Source organism: Myripristis murdjan, chromosome 19 (genome assembly GCF_902150065.1).
Source record: "Myripristis murdjan chromosome 19, fMyrMur1.1, whole genome shotgun sequence".
Lineage (NCBI taxonomy): Eukaryota > Metazoa > Chordata > Actinopteri > Holocentriformes > Holocentridae > Myripristis > Myripristis murdjan.
In genome coordinates, this window is record NC_043998.1 from 27570044 (window position 1) to 27593433 (window position 23390).

General features: G+C 43.0%; 2 protein-coding genes and 1 long non-coding RNA gene across 3 annotated transcripts in view; 1 reads left to right on the forward strand and 2 right to left on the reverse strand.

Moving 5' to 3' along the window:
- LOC115377535 (uncharacterized) overlaps positions 1-12387 on the reverse strand; it is an 85273-nt gene extending 72886 nt beyond the window's left edge. Inside the window, exon 1 of the mRNA XM_030077346.1 lies at positions 12245-12387. Coding sequence (XP_029933206.1) covers positions 12245-12347 — 103 coding nt within the window. The 5' untranslated portion in view covers positions 12348-12387. The remainder of the gene's footprint in view (positions 1-12244) is intronic.
- lipf (lipase, gastric) overlaps positions 1-23390 on the forward strand; it is a 944109-nt gene that overhangs the window by 769158 nt on the left and 151561 nt on the right. The gene's annotated exons all lie outside the window — the stretch shown is intronic.
- Positions 11093-11683, reverse strand: LOC115377934 (uncharacterized). The gene is made up of 3 exons (XR_003930081.1): positions 11667-11683; positions 11420-11513; positions 11093-11299 (listed from the first exon to the last, which is right to left on the reverse strand). It is a non-coding gene; the product is annotated as an uncharacterized LOC115377934 (long non-coding RNA).

The following is a 23390-nucleotide window of genomic DNA, read 5'->3' on the forward strand; positions in this document are numbered from 1 at the left end:
ACATAGGTACAATGCATGTGCTGTCTCTGTCCCACGATGCCACTTGCTACAAGGTGACATCATCATCACTTGGGAGGTAGGGAAGTTTGGGACGGTGCACCACAGAAGCATCTTCAACCAGGAAGCTCCCCTTCGAGTAAAAAAAGACAACATTTTGAGGCAAACATCACTGACCAACAGCATCTCATAGTACACTAACTAAAATAACTACAATTTGTTGACAGGGCCACCCAACTGTGTAAAGTTGATGAGGCATAGAGAGACAGAAAAGTTAAGAATGGGGGACACAAATGGGAGCAGAAAACCTGGAAAATAGACGACTGGTAATGGATTTATTTTTTATATAAATAACTGTCCTGTTGTGGCAGCTCAGGCGTACAGAATGGGGAGTCTGTGCCTTGTTGTGCCACAACAGATTTGCTCTGAGTTCATGCACACCAGATGGAACACTTCAGTATTGAAAGTGAACCTCTTGTGTACAGACAGTACACATGAAGGTGACATGGACTCAAACATGCAGAACTATATACATTTCAACTTTAAACAGATATACATTTAAACATTAAACAGACATACATTTAAAATTTTAACAGATATACATGAAGAGCTCATTTGCAAAAACAGATCCCCATTTGAGTTTATTAAACCTTTTTAAACTTTTTTGAATTGTATTAAAATTTACTTTATATTTATTTGAAATAAATATAAAGTAAGGCTAAGTAAACATATAAATAATAGAAATAAATTTCTATTATTTATATCTTTACTTAGCCTGGCATAATGTTTATTATCCTAAATCATGCTTTGTGTGTGTGTGTGTGTGTGTGTGTGTGTGTGTGTGTGTGTGTGTGTGTACTCCAAGCAGTATCAGTGAAACAGTGTATCCATTTTAAGAATGGCTTTTATCTGTTTTTGCAAATGAACTCTTCACATTTAAACTTTAAACAGAGACCAACAGCTAACACGTGGCAAACAGAGACTAACACATCCATAAACCTGTGACACATGATTCCATGATATACGTCCCTACACATGATGCTCACAACTAAACCTTCTCTAATTATACCTGGAACACATGATTGGCTTAATCTAAAATCTAACCGTGATCATCAATACCGCATCATCAATACATAATCTAAAATCCCAATAAATACACGATATAAATACCATAAATAATGACAATAAATAACAATCTATACAATTACAGTGGGACAGGCTCTAAAAAGACAACATTCATAGTGGTAGCCAATGTACACACCATGAACAACACAACACACTACAAGTCAGTTTCCTCTGAACCAACACGCAAACGCGACAACACTAACATTTGCACCGGGACACTGCAATGTAGCTCTGTTTGACTCATCAAACAAAGAATTTACACCGGTCGTGTGAATTCATTGTTTGCCTCCTTTGCCAAACAAACCAACCTAACCCTCATCAAAATCCACGTCTGACTCGAAGAGGCCCTCTACCTCCTCGAAGTCAACAACTAACCCCTGATCATCGTTTACACTAAAGCTACACAAAACACCTTCATGATCACTAAAATACGTGGGCATCACTGCACACTCCACATTATACTGTGTTGTTTTAACATAAACGTGATCAATTAGTGTCCCCTTCTCTGTAGTTTCTTGTGTTACATGCTGACTAAATCCTTTTTCACCCATAAATTTGCAAATTGAGGATGTTTTTAAAATGTTCTCATTGAAATCCCCCATTATTACAATTGTGTTACTGATTGGATGTAACCAATCAAGTAACTTCCCCAGATTTTGTTTGAATAAAGTAATTGGATAACACGGTGGACGATAAATTACTGCCAACAATATGTTGAATTTGTTGCACAGGCACACCAAACACTCCAGATTCAAATCGGGCACCTGCAGAATATCACAGTCCAAATTATCTACGCTATACAAACCAACTCCACCATGTTCTAGGTTCTTTAGCTCTAACAATTTGGGGTTACTGCTGCTGTAACACAAGCCACGAGGACGATTGTGGAAAGTGTAACCTTCAATTTGGACACTGTCTAATGAGGACTGTGCAGTGAGCCACGTTTCTGTCACAGCAATACAGGTAAGCTGTAAATGCTGCGTGCAAGACACCAAATCTACCAAGTGGCGACTTAAATTTTGAACGTTCATTAAATACACAGAAAAACTGTGTGTATTTAATGAAGGCTCTGGCTGCTCAATCAAAAATGGAGGCATGCTATCCAAGGCCTCCTTTATGGCGTTCTTGCAATAAATTGCCCTCTCTGAAAAATCCTCGATGATCAGTCCAGACAAGGCCCTAACGCGACTAAGCGCTACATATGCCTGCCCCGGTGCAAACACCCTCTTCAAAGACACTACCGCCTCGTCCACAGTGAGTCCTTGCACTTTGTGAACAGTGCAAGCCCACGCTAACCTAAGAGGAAACTGACGACGCAAACCGCCACGCTTAGTGGCTCTATCCTCCTCTGGATCAATGGCAGTAGACTGCAGGCATTCTACTGCTGCATGTGCACGGTTTTTCCTCCTATCTGAACCAATTTTCTCATCATCAAATCTAACATACACAGTGAGAGGAAACGTGGAATCCTCTCCAAAAACTATCTGAGTAACCGTGCCACATGCTCCATTGACCAGGCCGTCCGCAACATCCACGTTCTTGCACAACATGACCCGCGCGTTCCTCGCTATACACAAAGTCTCCGGTAGAGACGTGTCCGCCGCAACGCCGTGATGCCCAGGCATCCGTTCCAAATTCCCTGTTGTCCTGTTAGTCACAAAATCCTGCGCCTCAATGGTGACATAATCAGGACAACAGTCAAACAGATAATTTAGGTTGTGCTCACTTACTTGCCTATTCGTCGCAAAGATGTGCAAGGCTGAGCTCACCTCGCCGGTCTCGCGCATCTTCAACATTTCAACGTCGCTATCTAACATTGGGGTGGCCCTGGAACGCACTCTTAACCTATTAAGCATTTCAGCAAACGCACTATCCTTCTGTCTAACTATCTTTTTCAGCTCCACGGTGCTGAAATTACACCACAGGTCCACACCAACAGGACTACTATACAGAGGCTTCCCTTTAACGGGAGGCAACTGATAGAAGTCCCCGACAGCTATCACACTAACGTTACCAAATGGGGAAAAGTCGCCTGTCTGTTTAATCTGCCTTAATCTACCGTGGACATAAGCCAACAGGTTGTGATTAACCATACTGATTTCGTCTATGATTAAAATTTGGAGGTGACTTAATTTTGCTCGCAAAGAGTTTAGTTTATCTTCACCCAGAGGGGTGTAAGGTAAACTAGCCTGTTTGCCAATACTCAATGTGTGATGAATTGTTGCTGCATTCAAATTGTATGCAGCTATTCCTGTTGGAGCAGTTAACAAAACACAGATATCGTCTGGTTGATCACAAAGTGTTGACAGCAGCCGCGCTGCCTCATACTGAATAGCCCTAATTAAATGACTTTTCCCCGTCCCTGCACCACCTGTCACAAATACACGCAGAGGCTCTGGGTTTTTACCCATCACCTTCTGCAGACACCAGTGTCTCACCCTATAAAAAACAGCAAGCTGTGTCTCATTCAGAGACCTAACAAGCGCCAAACCCTCAGTTCTAGATAAAATGGACCTGTTTCTCTCTAACCGCGCTACCTGTCTGCCACCAACAATCAAGTCCGGCACATTCACTAACGACTCAACTAGCTGTTCCTCAGCTAACTCACCTTCCCGCTGCTGCCTCATCTCTTCTAAACCCTCAAGGCGTTCCGCTTCCTGTTCAGGACAAAGCTCACCCCAAACATCCTCATCTACACCGTTATTTTGCGCAGCTATCTCCTGGGCTAACTCCAGGTGAGGACAATTGACCTCAAACCTGGCCCTATTCTCATCGACGACGTTGTGAACCGAATGTACAGAGCCGTCGCTAAACAACACCTCACCATCGTTATAGAACTGCTCAAACAGCTCAAAGCCTTCAGGTTTGAGGTCTGAGTCAGTTCTATAAGGAAGAAACAACTGCAACAGGCTCTGAAAATGTGCCTCCTCCTCTCTATCCAAATTAAAACGCATGTATCGCACCACTGCAAACTGAGTGCGTGTTCTCCTAAGAATGAATCCTAAGTCATTCTTAAGTTCAATTCTGTCTTTAGACATTTCATTTTTGCTGAGAACACGATACTCAGATGCAAAGGTAGCCATACACATGTTGTCAAACACTACGCTGTCAGGCCTATTCCTATACCTATCTACAATACTAACCATAAACATATCCTCCTCCCGTAGATCACGGGAGGCCGCCATCTGCCTCAACACACTGAGGGGCAAACTCATTCTAACTATCCTACTGCCTGTCGGCACAAACACAACCTTTCTGGAACACTCCCGAAGGTGCATGTTCGTTAGCCTATACACCGCCTCCTGCGCACAAACATCCCTATTGTGTAAATATACACTGCCCAGCTTCCGCAGGGCTTCTTTGGCAGAGAGATTCCCTTGTTTTTTTGCTTCTTTTTGGGCATTAGTCAATAATAGGCCAATTTCTCTCTCTGCTTTCGTAATATACGATATTATGTATATCACTACTGCGTAGGCGTCGGTGACAAAGCTAATGTCCATGTTTGCGTTCCAGCACTTCAACAACTGCTTACTATACTGATTAACCCAAACCTCGTTCACCCCTCTCCTATAGACAACCTTATGTTTCTTTTCTAAACGCCTATAAGCCCGCTCAAAAATCTCCTGATTAATGCGCAAACTACGAAACAAATCCTCTACACTAGCAGGAGGCACATCGCGTTCCACAGCTTTTTTAACATCTTCAAGAATTTTATGAGCAAACTCTTTTGGCATCCTATCCCTATCCTCAAAACATTTACAGGCTGGCTTGTTTTCTGAATTAGATTCAGCCTCACCTGTCTTCTTTTTCTTATCACACTTGCACTCCCGCATTCTACAAATGAATGTGCGCGCAGAAACAGGTTTTGGAAAATTAAAACGACATGTCGTTTTGTGTTTTCTGCATGACTTTGAATGTCGTTTGGAATGTGTTTGAACAGATGACACCGTGTCCAATAGTGTGTCATCATCTGAGGGTAGCTCACACGTAACGTAACGGTCAATAAATTCTATAACTTCCTCGTCTGTGTTTTTATCAATTTGGGGAGCACCCTCGATCCAAAACAAACAATGTACATGTGGTGAGCCTCTCTGTTGAAATTCTACCCTATAAAAGTAATCGATTATTTTGCCGATAGGTTGACAGGGAGACATGAGAACCTCTTTCAGAAAACAATGCCATCTGTAGTCAAACATTCGCGCCGCGGTCACAGGATTACGTCGCAACAACGCGCACCTATCTGCCCAGTCCAAATCCTCTACCGTCTGCGATCTGCCTTCCTGTTTCAGGATGCTGGTCAGAAGATTCTGCCAGCGCATATCCGCAGACGAAAACGAACAGAACCACGTCGGAATGCCTAACTGACGCACACAAGCCATCACGTCCTTCTGGACAGACTGCCAGAAGGCCGGAGTTCCTCTAATGGGTTTAAGAAACCTAAACCCATCATCACACGCCAACAACTGCTTCAAGGCGTCCGCATCTGCCAACATATCCTCACTAATCCGTTGAGGCCTCTGACCTCCTTTATCCTTGCGCAACGCGACAGAAACACTTGACACAACCTTGTCCAACTCCGACACGTACTGCGCAAAAAATATATACTCTACATTACGCGCAAAACGACCGTCGGCATGCATAATCCTATTATTAAGATAACGCGCCAATGTCAAGTCGTGCCACCGACCATCGTGAAACGTCCTACCACCCGTGGGAAACAACACTGGAAAACACTTTGCCTCGTTCGTGTGGTCAGAAAGCATTCTAACTGGACTATTCCCTTCTGCAGGCGCAATATTCAAAATATCCTTAAAATACTGATCTAAAGCTTCCTGACCAATATCAACAGGCATAAGACAAGTGTCCTGAAACATGCAGTGCTGTTGTCTGTCATGTAACAGTTCATCCTGTCCTATGTCTGCTGATTCCGCTAGCTCACACATTTCACTCTGAACCGTAACCTGCCCTGACCTAACCTCAGCCTCATCCTCACTGCCTGATTCGGCCTCTTCCTTCTCCCTATCTTCCTCCCTAACAAACTCGTTTACCCAATCCTCATTAAACTCAATGTCTCTATAATGAACATTTGTCTTCTTTAAATACTCTAGCGCCTGTCTTACACGCAACGTATCGACAAACTGGTACTCGTAATGCCCTTTATATGTGAGTTTCCGCTTCAGCTTAACCTGAAGCAGAGACCCTTCCATATTCGAACGCGGCAACACATTCGCAGTCTGAACAATGTTGGCTGGAACACATGTCACCGGTCCATGTACTCCATTCTGCCCGCCTTTAGGCAGTGCCAACATCTTCATGAATGGAATGTGTAACGCAATAAGATGCTGTTCTAAACTATTCAAAGATCCCAGTTCAGCAGGAATGGGATCAAGCTCCAAGTTATTAACCCAGCATTCAGCTGGCATCTCACCTGAACTAAGCTTTCTATCACATGTGAAACAAATCCACAAATTACCGCGCGATGAAACCAACAAACACGGCGCAACACACTCACCACTACACCGATGCAAATACTGCTGGCCTATACACCTATCTGCAGTAGACACTGTCACTGAACTTTGCCTATACGCTTCCCTTTCACAAATCACCACTTGATATCTAAACAACAACCTATGACACACACAGCACACAAAATCAGGTCCATCTCTGACCTTTTCTAAAAACTGCTCCCTAACAAAACCAAAATCTTTTGACTTCTCTACCCTCTGCTTTCTGCTTAACATCACCTTGGAAATAACTTTCTGCTTATACTCTAAACTATCATGATACTTGGTCTTAATGCTTTCTATAAGTGTCTCCCTATGCTTGATACTGTCCCTATATTTCCCTACACTCTTGGCCTTGACTCTCTGCCTATGCTTAATGCTGTCCCTATATTTGCCTACACTCTTGGCCTTGACTCTCTCCCTATGCTCAATGCTGTCCCTATACTTGACAAAACTCTTGGCCTTAACTGTCTCCCTGTGCTCTACGCTTTCCCTGTATTTACTAACACTCAACTCTTTAATCCTCTCTCTGTGGGCCAAATTCTTACTATATTTCCCTACACTCCACAACTTTGCCTTCTCCCTGAACACTGCACTTACTTGATACATCTTCCTAATTCTTAACTTACGTTTCTCCCTAAGTGAAATACTCTTCTCGTGCTTCTTCTGCTTCTGCCTCAGATACTTGGACAGAGACTTTCTACCTGACACTAACTCCCTAGCACCTTCCATAACCATGCCACTGTCCTCTACACCTACAACAGAACCAACTACATCACTACACCTAACCGCTGTGTTGTCACTATCTACAACATCCATCATTCTAGACCTAATTCTATAACCTGACACTTCACTAACTTTACAGTACCCGTAACAACTATGCAGTCCAGGCTTACACACGCAAACAACATTCTCAAAATGCCGTCCCATGACATTGTCTATGTAAATACACTCCGCTGACAAATGCTTACTACTACAGCTATACTTTATCCAACGTCCGTCATGGAACGTAAACACACTAACACCTAACCAGTCGGCCGTCGCCTGAATTTCCACCTCTGTGGCCCAACTGCCGACACGCCTCATCCTGGACTGCTGAATATACTCTAACACAGAGGAGTACTCAGTCCTCAAAAAACTCTGATATCTATCAGTGTTCCTTTCTAACTCTTTACAGACAGCTAACCTAATCCTACGATGGTGCTTCTGAGAACCACTCACCGCCTGAGAGATGGCTCTGAAGAAGCAGTTCCCATCGGCCACAATCCTCTCTTTGCTACAAGGAACACCTAACAACCCCTCCTCTGTGGCTACCGGACTAACAACTTTCACGCAATCGACGTTCAACTTTGTGCATAAAGCACGACAAACATCTAAGCCGAGGGGATGGAAGACCAGCTCTTCGCTTCTCACCTCGCTAACAAATTCGACGTCCAAATTGACCTCTCGGACATCGAAACTCTTGGATTTCTTCGACATACAAGTGCCGGAAGAAATGACACGCTTTCTGCCATCGGTCACCGTTGGTTCTGCTGCTGAACCGCTGCTCACCTCGCTGGAGAAACTAAAAACAGAAATGCCAGACAGTGCCGGACTTGCGGCAATGCTGACACCACACTCAGGCACACAAACGCCTGCAGACACCTCACTTTTTCTCCCAGCCTCAGTGAGCACACTAGACTCTGGTGCTGGAGCAGCGCTCATCCCAGTGATGAGACTCTCCACAGACACACCAGACCGCGCTGGACTTGCATCCGTGCTGACCGTCACACCACACAGCTCAAAGAGCTTCTGCCTTGAACTGAGACTGTCGGCCAAACGACAGATGTAGTGGTGCAGGTCGTCGAGACACGCAAAATGCAGAACCACGCTTGTACCATTGTGGTGCAACAAGCCAGTGCTACTGCGTGAGTGACTGTCGACCACAGCGAACCGTCCACCCTCACGCACGATGGCAGTGGTGTTTCCACACATTGTCAAAAGACATGTGGTGTATTGACTGAAGATTCTCTCCAGTCCATTACGCAAGCTGATGAATACACCGAAATCGATGTATTCACCTTCGGTCACGCCTACTTCGCCTAACACTGTGTCACCAAAACCAAACCTAAACAACTGTCCGTCTAATTCCAGCTGTTGTGGCAAATCTGGCACAGACAGCAGATTAGACACATGGCTGAAGATGTTGAGGTCACGCAGACTCGTGTACAACTCATCACCTTCAACCAACGCGCGATCCAGATCCAGCCTGTCCCACGAGAACGCGCTCCTCACTGTGTGTTTGGCTAAGCTGACCAAAGCTATAGCCATACACTGCACTCCACCATACACAAATCGGGCATTTCCCTGATGAAACGACCCACGCACAACTTTAGCTAGCCTAATCCTGCTGCTATCTATGTTAGACCCTGTTGCCACAGCATTAGCGCTAGACTCTGACTGAACATCTCTAACACAAACAGAAGGAACAAAAACAGCCTTAGCTTTGAAGATCTTCTGTCGCTCCTCTGGGACAGCAGGGCCCGCTGCGGCGACCTCCTCCCGACCGACGACCACCCCCGGCACCTCGCTGGCCGACTCCTGAGCTGTCGCCTCCACCTGATTAAAAAAAAAAAAAAAAAAACACAGCAGTGAGATTTTGGCAACGAAACGTTGCTTGGCTTCCGGATTACAGCAGAGATGGAATTGTGGGACCGTTTAAAAATTAAATATAGTCTATATAACTAGTGCTAAAAAACAAGAGCTAAATAATAATGAGTGCAATTGAGAGTAACTAGATAAAACAGAATGTAAACAACAGACTAAACAGTATAAATAATACTGAGTGCAATTGAGAATAACTAGATAAAACAGAATGTACACAACAGACAAATATGAAAAAAGGAGAACCATTTTCCTGCTACCTCTCAATGCTAACTCACATATTATATTTAAACAAAGACAAACCTGCTGCACCGCTGGTCTGGGCCCGGAGGCGGACACGGTCCCACGGGCTGGTGAAGGTCTTGCCGGCACCTAAAAAAGATGGGGAAGAAAAAAAAGCCTCATTTACATAATGCCCTCATTCACTCGGCTTCTGCACTTTATAAAAAGTACTCTGCTGCACCTCCGGGACGGCCGGGCACGCTGCGGCGACCTCCTCCCGGACGACGACCACCCCTGGCACCACGCTGGACGACTCCTGGGCTGTCGCCTCCACCTGACACAAGACAAAAAAAAAAAAAATCAAACAAGGTTTCACTAAATCACAGGAGAACCATTTCCCTGCAACCTCTCAAAACGATAACTCGCATATTATATTTAAACAAAGACAAACCTGCTGCACCGCTGGTCTGGGGCCGGAGGCAGGCACGGTCCCACGGGCAGGTGAAGGTGTTGCCGGCACCTAAAAAAGATAGGGGAAGACAAAAGACTCATTTCAATAATGCACTCATTCATTCGGGTTCTGCATGTATTATCAAAATATGGCAAAAACAATCCACATATTTCACATACTAAACATGATACCAACCTGCCGCTTTCCTCCTCTACGCCTTGTGGCAACACCTTTCGGCGAACGCCTCACACGGGAAGTCTAAAAGAAGGAAAACAAACCTTGTTAAATACAGTCTTCAATTCAATTTTGTCCAGGACATACACACGTACAATAGATTTTGCAAGGACAGAAAAAAAAAACACAACAAAAGATCTATATGTATAATATAAAGGAAAAAAATGTAAAAACAGTTGGTAGATGAGGAATGCGGATGCCGAGGGGAGCCACATGCACTGGAGCAGCCTGGGACCTGAGCCACACAACCACCAGCAGCATGATGACCTGGCTCAAAAAGACACAGCACGCACTCAGAAAAACTCACAACCATTCACACACACTCACACAGAGACAAGGGGAAACATTAGAGGCAAACCCATTTAACATTTTATAACTTAACAGAAACACCTTAAAGTCAAAACTAATATGAATTACTTCATACTATATAAACGTAGTTATCAGGCACTTTACCTGGCCAGCTGGCAGAAGGGAAGTGACGCTGCAGTCCGAGGATGGCGAAACCCTCTCCATGGCATCCAGGATGTCGCCGCTGAACCAGACGGGGTTGGACGGGAGGACAGACTCTTGCACCGGAGATGCTCGAATCTTAAAAACCACAACAAAAAAAAAATTGTCACCATTAAAAAAAACACACACACACACACACACACACACACAAAATAAAGGCGTAAAACCAGAAAAGATGCACAAATGTACAGCCAGAAAATGACTCAAACACATTACCTTGCCCTCCTGTCCGACGACGGTCCACTCCAGTGGGTCACGGTGACGGGGCGCGGGGCTGTGTCCTGTCACAACCAGCACGGGGGAGACCCTGGCACGAGGCGATGTCCGGGGGGGCACCGAGGGAGGAGGAGGAGGAGGAGGAGTCAGCTGGCGGACCGCGGCGTCCCACAGGGCCTGGACGAGGATCGGCGTCCCGTCGCTGTCGCTGAGGTGCACCTGGAAAACAGTGAAACGCAGAACACATTGCGCTCAACTTGTGTATCAAAAATGGAAACCTTCAACTCCTCCATGTGTCATGTCACAACAACAAAGTATGCTGTACTTACACCGTCACGGCTCCACAGCTCCAAACGATCCATCGGGAGGTGCTCTGCCACAGACACGTATGGGAGACCTGCCACAAAAGTGAGAAATATTATACATTCTGGTAATAAATACACTCATGTAAAACATATGAGGTTAGGTTCACGATACGTCAGTTATAATCAAACTGATGACCAAAACTAAGACGTACCCATGCGTGCTGCGACACGGCGGAACTCCTGGCGGAACAGCTCCTGCAGGCCAGGCTCGATGTTCAAGCGTGGAGGGAAGTCCAGCACGAACACCTACACACACACACACACACACACACACACACACAAAAAAAAAAATCACGTTTAGAATCACATTTAGTTTTCTAAAAAAGCACATGTGAAAACACACGCTTACTGTGACAGCACAGGACAAAACAAATACTGCCAACTGCAAATTAAACACACCTTCGCCCAGCGGTTGCAGACTGTAGCCAGGAGAGCACCGAAGTCCAGCGACGCCTCTCCGATGTTCCTGCTGGCTGTCAGGTTGTTGCTCGGGGCGAGCACACACACCACGTCCGGGGTCCAGGGGAGAGCGGCGTGGGACACCTCCGTCCTCAGCTCTGCTGCATGCGCACCTGGAACAGAGAGAAAAGAAAAACACAGAGGTACCTCCGGCATCGCGACGATCCCATCCACCATGGCCCGCAGGTGGGAGTCTCCCACGACGAACACCATCTGCAACGACAGAGACACGGCTTTAGAACATAGACACCGACTTCTTACAACCAGCACTGTGTTTCTGAAAAAGAAAAACTAATACCTTCTGGTCCGGCTTCTGGGCTGGAGTGACCAACTTGAAGCTGCGCTGGGTCAGCTCCGAAGTCGGCCATCTCCGCACGCGATGGCGGTACCCTGTACCGCGCCCTGTGTGGTTGACAACAAAGTTAAGTATGATGACACAAAATTTGTATTTCCTCAAATAACATTCAAACTGCGTCAGTTAAACATTAAAAAAACTAAACAAACTGTTTGATACTTACGAGCAACGAACTCGGGGACAGGCGGCTGGGGGGTCCATGGCTGCGGCTGCGCCATCCTCCGCTTCAGGGCCTGGGCCCGCCGGTGGGACTTGGCACGGGGCATCTAGGAATGAAAAACAAACAACAAAAAAAAAATAAAATAAAATTTCCTCCAAAGTTCAAAGAAACTTTAAAATCCAAGTGAATCTGTGCCAATCATACTCACAAACAATGCTTTCCCAGACAAGGTCAGCCTTCAAATACACAAACGTTTCAACTTACCTTGGCAGTGCGTGTGTGTGTGTGTGTGTGTGTGTGTGTGTGTCTGTGTGTGTCTGTATGTGTCTGTGTGTTGAAGGAGTGCAAATATGTGTGTTGATTAACAATTAGTTATGTGTGTGTTTTTAAATGGAATAAATGTATCTGTGTTAAGTGGTTCTGGATCAGACGATCACAGATGTAGGTGCAGGTAGCTCGCCGGTCAATCGCAGGTCAATCGCAGGTCAGTCGCTCTCAATCGCAGCCAAAGCAAAGACAACACCAGATCTCACAACCAATCGATATCAATATCTGTAAATTAAACAAAACATGTTTGATTTAAACATTACTTGTCTAGTAGAAAAAAACAACACATTTAATTGAACAGAAAGTTACTGAAAGCATCCTGAATACACTTGGCTGTAGGAAATTTTTAGGTTTTAATTTTAAATAAGGTCTTTCTCTCTATAAAATGCTTAAGACACAAACCAGCATCCACATTGTGTTCAAGTAATCGAAAGAAAATGGCCAACAACACAACTGTGCTGCTCAAAACAGAGACACATCTTAAGAAAACCTTTTCCTCTCAAAATCATAATAAACCAGCAAACTGGCATCCTAATTACATTATTTGCTTCCTCATTACACAGAAAGTGGCTGACACAACATCTCACAGCTTAGCCATGCCGGTGGAAACAGACACACCCAACTAAATACATCACAAACTACAGTTCCTGCATACAGCAAAGGACACACACGCCTGCATGAAAAAAAAAAAATTTACAATTATCAATATTGAATCAAATAATTTCCTTTTGTCTCACAAGGAAGACCTTCTCTTACAATCATATTGGACCAACCACTAACACAGCTTTGCCTATGACACAACAATTTGCTCTTTGAATGCACACAAAAGCCACACACACTCAACTGAACTACATATATCAAACACTTCCATGCAAATAAAACCTGATATAAACCTACACAAAAAAACACATGCAACTATTCATCATCAAAACAAATAACTTTCCTTTTTCACACAGCAAAAAATTCTTCCTCTCAAAATGTTATTACACCACACACCAGCCCAACAATGACACTCTACACCTGCTCTTTGAATGCACACAAGCCACACACACTCAGCTCAACAACATATATCACAAACTCAGTTCCATGCAAATAAAACCTTGTAACTACAAACACACACACACACACACACACACACACACACACACACTAGTGAAATAGTTTTCCTTTGTCACAGCAAGAAAAAGATTGCTTCTCAAAATCTTATGGAACCACACACTAGCAACACTAGGCCTATGACACAGCTTTTCTTTATAAGGGCACAAAATGGCCGACACAATGTCTCTCAGCTACACCTGCTCTTTGAATACATACACACACAAAGGCCACACACACTCAGCTCAACAACATGTATCACAAACTCAGTTCCATGCAAAGAAAACCTTATATCAAACTACAAAAAAAGAAACACACACACACACACACACACACACACACACTAGCAAAGCTATGACTGGTGTACATTCAAAGAGCAGATATAGCTCTGTGACAAAGCCACACACACTCAGCTCAAGCACATATCACAAACTCAGTTCCATGCAAATAAAACCTGATCGAAAACTACAAAAAAAAAAAAAAAACATGCATCTATTCATCAAGTCCAATAATTTTCCTTTTCCACACAAGAATAAGTTTTCCTCTCAAACCAAACACTAGCACAGCTTTGCCTATATCTGCTCTTTGAATGCACACAAGCCACACACACTCAGCTCAACAACATATATCACAAACTCAGTTCCATGCAAATAAAACCTTGTAACTACGAACACACACACACACACACACTAGTGAAATAATTTCCTTTGTCACAGCAAGAAAAAGATTGCTTCTCAAAATCTTATGGAACCACACACTAGCACCACTAGGCCTATGACACAGCTTTTCTTTATATGCACACAAAATGGCCGACACAATGTCTCTCAGCTAAGCTACACAGAGCTAGGCCTACGACACAGCTTTTCTTTATATGCACACAAAATGGCCGACACAATGTCTCTCAGCTACACCTGCTCTTTGAATACACACACACACACACACACACACACACACACAGGCCACACACTCTCAGCTCAACAACATATATCACAAACTCAGTTCAATGCAAATAAAACCTTATATCAAACTACAAAAAAAGAACACACACACACACACACACACACTAGCAAAGCTATGACTGGTGTACATTCAAAGAGCAGATATAGCTCTGTCACAAAGCCACACACACTCAGCTCAAGTACATATCACAAACTCAGTTCCATGCAAATAAAACCTGATTTAAAACTACAAACACACAAACAAACAAACAAAAAAAAAACATGCATCTATCATCATCAAGTCCAATAATTTTCCTTTTCCACACAACAAGAATAAGTTTTCCTCTCAAACCAAACACTAGCACAGCTTTGCCTATACCTGCTCTTTGAATGCACACAAGCCACACACACACACAGCTCAACAACATATATCACAAAATAAGTTCTATGCAAATAAAACCTTGTAACCACACACACACACACACACACACACACACACACACACACACACACGAGTGAAATAGTTTTCCTTTGTCACAGCAAGAAAAAGTTTGCCTCTCAAAATCTTATGGAACCACACACTAGCACAACTAGGCCTCTGACACACCTTTTCTTTATATGGGCACAAAATGGCCGACACAATGTCTCTCAGCTACACCTGCTCTTTGAATACACACACACACACACACACACACACACACAGGCCACACACTCTCAGCTCAACAACATATATCACAAACTCAGTTCAATGCAAATAAAACCTTATATCAAACTACAAAAAAAAAACACACACACACACACACAAACACACACCAAGTCAAATAATTTTCATTTGTCACAGCAAGAGAAAGTTTTCATCTCAAAATCTGGTTGAACCACACACACACACACACACACACACACACACACACACACACTAGCAGAGCTATGACTGGTGTACATTCAAAGAGCAGATATAGCTCTGTCACAAAGCCACACACACTCAGCTAAAGCACATATTACAAACTCAGTTCCATGCAAATAAAACCTGATCTAAAACTACAAAAAAGCTCACACACCTGCAACAACTCATCATCAAGTCCAATAATTTTCCCTCTTCACACAGCAAGAGAAAGTTTTCCTCTCAAACCAAACACTAGCACAGCTTTGCATATGACACAGCAACACCTGCTCTTTGAATGCACACAAAAGCCACACACACTCAGCAACATACATCATAAGCTTAGTTTCATGCAAATAAAATGTGATAGCAAACTACAAAAAACACTCACATAGCAGTTTTCATCATCAAGTCCAATAATTTCCCTCTTCACACAGCAAGAGAAAGTTTTCCTCTCAAACCAAAAACTAGCACAGCTTTGCCTAGATCTGCTCTTTGAATGCACAAAAGCCACACACACTCAGCTCAACAACATATCACAAAATCACTTCTATGCAAATAAAACCTTGTAACTACAAACACACACACAGACACACATACATACACACACACACTAGCAGAGCTATGACTGGTGTACATTCAAAGAGCAGATATAGCTCTGTCACACAGGCCACACACACTCAGCTCAAGCACATATCACAAACTCAGTTCCATGCAAATAAAACCTGATTTAAAACTACTAAAAAGCACACACACCTGCAACAACTCATCATCAAGTCCAATAATTTTCCTTTAACACACAAAAAGAATAGGTTTTCCTCTCAAACCAAACACCAGCACAGCTTTGCATATGACACAGCAACACCTGCTCTTTGAATGCACACAAAAGCCACACACACTCAGTGACATACATCATAAGCTTAGTTTCATGCAAATAAAACATGATAGCAAACTACAGAAAACACACACACATAGCAGTTTTCATCATCAAGTCCAATAATTTCCCTTTTCCACACAACAAGAATAAGTTTTCCTCTCAAACCAAACACTAGCACAGCTTTGCCTATATCTGCTCTTGGAATGCACACAAGCCACACACACACACAGCTCAACAACATATATCACAAACTCAGCTCCATGCAAATAAAACCTTATAACTACAAAAAAAACACACACACACACACACACACACACACACACACACACACACACACACAAGTGAAATAGTTTTCCTTTGTCACAGCAAGAAAAAGTTTGCCTCTCAAAATCTTATGGAACCACACACTAGCACAACTAGGCCTATGACACAGCTTTTCTTTATATGGGCACAAAATGGCCGACACAATGTCTCCCAGCTAAACTACACAGAGCTAGGCCTATGACACAGCTTTTCTTTATATGAACATAAAATGGCCGACACGATGTCTCCCAGCTAAGCTACACAGAGCTAGGCCTATGACACAGCTTTTCTTTATATGGGCACAAAATGGCTGACACAATGTCTCTCAGCTACACCTGCTCTTTGAATACACACACACACACACACACAGGCCACACACACTCAGCTCAACAACATATCACAAACTCAGTTCCATGCAAATAAAACCTTATATCAAAATACAAAAAAGGACACACACACACACACAAACACACACATGCATCAAGTCAAATAATTTTCATTTGTCACAGCAAGAGAAAGTTTTCATCTCAAAATCTGGTTGAACCACACACACACACACACACACACACACACTAGCAAAGCTATGACTGGTGTACATTCAAAGAGCAGATATAGCTCTGTCACAAAGCCACACACACTCAGCTCAACAACATATATCACAAACTCAGTTCCATGCAAATAAAACCTGATATCAAACTACAAAAAAGCACACACACCTGCAACAACTCATCATCAAGTCCAATAATTTTCCCTCTTCACACAGCAAGAGAAAGTTTTCCTCTCAAACCAAACACTAGCACAGCTTTGCATATGACACAGCAACACCTGCTCTTTGAATGCACACAAAAGCCACACACACTCAGTGACATACATCATAAGCTTAGTTTCATGCAAATAAAACGTGATAGCAAACTACAGAAAACACACACACATAGCAGTTTTCATCATCAAGTCCAATAATTTCCCTTTTTCACACAGCAAGAGAAAGTTTTCATCTCAAAATCTGGTTGAACCCCACACACACACACGCAAAGCTATGACTGGTGTACATTCAAAGAGCAGATATAGCTCTATCAAAAAGCCACACACACTCAGCTCAAGTACATATCACAAACTCAGTTCCATGCAAATAAAACCTTATATCAAAATACACACACACACACACACACACAAAATGCAATTATTCATCATCAAGTCCAATAATTTTCCTTTTCCACACAACAAGAATAAGTTTTCCTCTCAAACCAAACACTAGCACAGCTTTGCCTATATCTGCTCTTGGAATGCACACAAGCCACACACACACACAGCTCAACAACATATATCACAAACTCAGCTCCATGCAAATAAAACCTTATAACTACAAAAACACACACACACACACACACACACACACACACACACACACACACACACACACACACACTAGTGAAATAGTTTTCCTTTGTCACAGCAAGAAAAAGTTTGCCTCTCAAAATCTTATGGAACCACACACTAGCACAACTAGGCCTATGACACAGCTTTTCTTTATATGGGCACAAAATGGCCGACACAATGTCTCCCAGCTAAGCTACACAGAGCTAGGCCTATGACACAGCTTTTCTTTATATGAACATAAAATGGCCGACACGATGTCTCCCAGCTAAGCTACACAGAGCTAGGCCTATGACACAGCTTTTCTTTATATGGGCACAAAATGGCTGACACAATGTCTCTCAGCTACACCTGCTCTTTGAATACACACACACACACACACACAGGCCACACACACTCAGCTCAACAACATATCACAAACTCAGTTCCATGCAAATAAAACCTTATATCAAAATACAAAAAAGGACACACACACACACACAAACACACACATGCATCAAGTCAAATAATTTTCATTTGTCACAGCAAGAGAAAGTTTTCATCTCAAAATCTGGTTGAACCACACACACACACACACACACACACACACACACACACACACACACACACACACTAGCAAAGCTATGACTGGTGTACATTCAAAGAGCAGATATAGCTCTGTCACAAAGCCACACACACTCAGCTCAACAACATATATCACAAACTCAGTTCCATGCAAATAAAACCTGATATCAAACTACAAAAAAGCACACACACCTGCAACAACTCATCATCAAGTCCAATAATTTTCCCTCTTCACACAGCAAGAGAAAGTTTTCCTCTCAAACCAAACACTAGCACAGCTTTGCCTATGACACAGCAACACCTGCTCTTTGAATGCACACAAAAGCCACACACACTCAGTGACATACATCATAAGCTTAGTTTCATGCAAATAAAATGTGATAGCAAACTACAAAAAACACACACATGCCAGTTTTCATCATCAAGTCCAATAATTTTCCTTTTTCACACAGCAAGAGAAAGTTTTCATCTCAAAATCTGGTTGAACCACACACACACACACACATACACACACACACACACTAGCAAAGCTATGACTGGTGTACATTCAAAGAGCAGATATAGCTCTGTCACAAAGCCACACACACTCAGCTCAAGCACATATCACAAACTCAGTTCCATGCAAATAAAACCTTATATCAAAATACACACACACACACACACACACACACACACACACAAAATGCAATTATTCATCATCAAGTCCAATAATTTTCCTTTTCCACACAAGAGTAAGTTTTCCTCTCAAACCAAACACTAGCACAGCTGTGCCTATATCTGCTCATTGAATGCACACAAGCCACACACACTCAGCTCAACAACATATATCACAAAATAAGTTCTATGCAAATAAAACCTTGTAACTAAAAAAAAAAAAAAAAAAAAAAAAAAAATCAAACAAGTGAAATAATTTTCCTTTGTCACAGCAAGAAAAAGTTTGCCTCTCAAAATCTTATGGAACCACACACTAGCACAACTAGGCCTATGACACAGCTTTTCTTTATATGCACACAAAATGGCCGACACAATGTCTCTCAGCTAAGCTAGCGGGCTAGCAAGGCTAGCGTTCCATTCAAATAAAACCTAATCTACTCGACCAAACACCATCAAAACACTTTAAAATTCATCACACGTCGATGGTAATGCCTTTTCTACAAGCCAACCACTTGTATCTCAGAAGTTAAGATTATCAAATAAAAGTTAGCTTTACATGTAAAGCTAAACACCAGTAGGCCTCAGGCCTAGGTTAGCGCGCTAAGCTAGCGCTAGCTAGCGCTAGCTTAGCGCGCTAATCCAATCGACCAAATGCCATCAAAACACTTTAAAATTCATCTCACGTCGATGGTAATGCCTTTTCTATTTCTTAATAAATGTTTGAAGTCAACCACTTGTATCTCAGAAGTTAAGATTATCAAATAAAAGTTAGCTTTACATGTAAAGCTCGACGCCAGTAGGCCTCAGGCCTAGGTTAGCGCGCTAATCCAATCGACCAAATACCATCAATAAACTTTAAAATTCATCTCACGTCGATGGTAATGCCTTTTCTATGTCCTAATAAATGTTTCAAGTCAATCACTTGTACCTCAGGAGTTGAGATTATCAAATACAGGTTAGCTTTGCATGTAAAGCTCGACGGCCCCTCCATCAAAACTCACCAAAAGCACAAGCAAACAGCACAATGCAAAGTACATAATCACTCTCTGAAATATAACATTTAAATTACCTGTGTTATCATCAACCATACCCTCATATCAGCACAGAGTTCAAACAATAGGCTAACGTTAAGCTAACAGAGATGAAAACAGGTCTTACCTCTTAGTCTGTGAGAAGAAGTGGGGGGGAGGGACACAGACGCACGGGGCTTTTATACGCAGCCCCCCCTGCGCCCCTCCCGATCTCTTTTTCAAATCAAAACAAGATGGATTACCATAGCATTGGTCATGTAAATACCTACTACATAATGTTATTGTAATAAAAAAAAAAAAGTAATAATAATTATTATTTAGTAACTATTATTTTGTTAATAATTATTGATAATAATATTGTTAATAATATATATTATATGACATTATATTATAGTTATTATACTCTATTATTATTATTATTATTATTATTATTACTGTTATTATATATTACATTATGCCTGTCTTCCTCTACCTCTTTTTTTACCATGGACTCTGGTGTGAAGAGGCAGACACTTGGCACTAATTAGGCCCCTGCTGTCTAAAGTAAAATCCTGACAGCTTTCAAACCTATGCCGATGGAAAGAGGACGAATATTCCTACAAAAATATGATATTTTGGTGTAGATTTGAACAAGTTTGTGGCCGCTGTGCAGACTTTTTTACCCTTTTTGACACTGGCGTGCTCTGTTCTGCACTCTGCCTGGTCATGTGACTCACTCTAGCTGCTTGCATTCCCTTATACATACCCATTATAAGCTCTCAGAGGGAGCAGAAACAATACTCAAACTTAAACTGTCATAGCTCAAAAATGGTAAAAGATAGCAAAATCACGTAAATACAAGATTTATAGATCCAAGTCTTGTGACTCGTTTAAACCTTGAATAAAGTCTGTAACTCAAACTATGTCCAAACGGTGACACCTCAAACAGGGGTGGGTTTGCTTGATTTCTCCATTGGGTTGCATGGGGATTTCTCTGTCTGTCTGCATTTTGGTCTGATCATGACACAGCTGCCAGTACTCATGTATTAGCGCAGTACTCATGTCACTCACACACTAGGACATCCTGGGCCTTTCAAAATAAAAGCCCAAAACTCTTTCCAACTGAAAGCACAGAAAAATACCCTTACAAATGGGAAAAATGGATAAATTGTCTGCACTTCAATGACACAAACATCGTGGCGGACCGGCACCGGTGCGAGGGCCGACCAACGCTGCTTGCAGCTTTAATTAGGCCCTCGCCCTCCATCGGAGAGAGGGCCTATTGTTTTTGTACTGTTTTTTGTTCTCCTTTTTATTATTATTACGTCTAAATAACGCTTAATTTGACCCCCTAAACATGCTCAAAAACTCACCAAATTCGGCACGCACCTCCGGTCTGGCGAAAAATTCGATAAAATGGCAACTCGGACCCCCGAAGTGCAAAAATGGGCTCGCTAGCGCCACCTAGGCACAAAAAGGCACAGAAAGGCGGCCGCTGCGGCCCACAGGAACGTGATAGAAAGACCAAACCAGCGCCGAAACGTAGGTCTCATCGAGGCCGAGATTTCACGCGCTCGCCCCCCCGACCTAAAACCAACAGGAAGTCCGCAATTTGCCTTTCAAAGTAAAAGTCGGGCCCCGAAATTGCGCGTTGAACAAAATTTAACTCCTCCGAGGCGGTAAATCGCGGCGGTTCAAAAAGCTAATAGATGAAAGAGGATACAGTGCTTACCAAAAGTTCTGAAGGATTTCGTCATTCCGGCCTTAGTTTTTAAATGATAAGCCCGCGAAGTCGGCAACGCCGACTTCGAGGGCGTCGTTTTTCCCATGGAGTTTGGTGTGAAGAGGCGCACACTTGGCGCTAATTAGGCCCCTGGCGTCTAAAGTAAACGTCGCACGGCTTCGAAAATTATGCCACACGAAAGAGGACGAAAATTCCTACAAAAATATGAAATTAATTTTTAAATTGGAACAACTTTGTGGCCGCTGTCAAGACTTTTACAACATTTTGGACCCTGGTGTCCTCTCCTCTGCACTCTGCCCGGTCATGTGACTCACTCTAGGCAACGGACAGTTCCGCAATACACACCCATTATAAACCGTCAGCGGGAGCAGAAAAAACAGTCAAACTTAAACTGCCATAACTCAAAAACGGTACAAGATAGCAATATCGTGTAAATACAAGATTTATAGAGCCGAGTCTTGTGACTCGTTTAAACTTTGAAAAAAGTCTGTAACTCAAACGATGTCCGAGCGGCGTTACCTCAAACATGGGTGGGTTGGATCGATTTCTCCATTGGATTGAATGAGGATTTCTCTGTCTGCCTGCATTTTGGGCTGATCATGACACAGCTGCCAGTACTCATGTATTAGCGCAGTACTCATGTCACTCACACACTAGGACATCCGGGGCCTTTCAAAATAAAAGCCCAAAACTCTTTCCAATTGAAAGCACCGAAAAATACCCTTACAAATGGGAAAAATGGATGAATTGTCTGAACAAACATCGTGGCGGACCGGCACCGGTGCGAGGGCCGACCAACGCTGCTTGCAGCTTTAATGTTGGTTTTGTTTTTGCTGGAATTACGTGTCTTTGACGCTTAATTTGACCCCCTAAACATGTTCAAAAACTCACCAAATTCGGCACGCACGTCCGGTCTGGTGAAAAATTCGATAAAATGGAAAAACGCACCCCCAAAGTGCAAAAATGGGCTCGCTAGCGCCACCTAGGCACACTAAATTGGGCGCTGCGGCCCACAGGAAAGTGATAGAAAGACCAAACCAGCGCCGAAACGTAGGTCTCATCAAGGCCGAGATTTCACGCACTCGCCCCCCCGACCTAAAACCAACAGGAAGTCCGCAATTTGCTCTTCAAAGTAAGAGTCACGCCCGAAATTTCGTGTCGTTCAAAAATTATCTCCTCCGAGGCCGTAAATCGTGGCGGCTCAAAATGCTAATACATGACAGAGGATACAGTGCTGAACAAAAGTTGTTCGGGATTTCGTCATTCCGGCCTTAGTTTTTAAATTAAAAGCCCTCAAAGTCGGCGTTGCTGCAACAAAAACGCCATTTTTTCCATGGAGTTTGGCGTGAAGAGGCGCACACTTGGCGCTAATGAGGCCCCTGG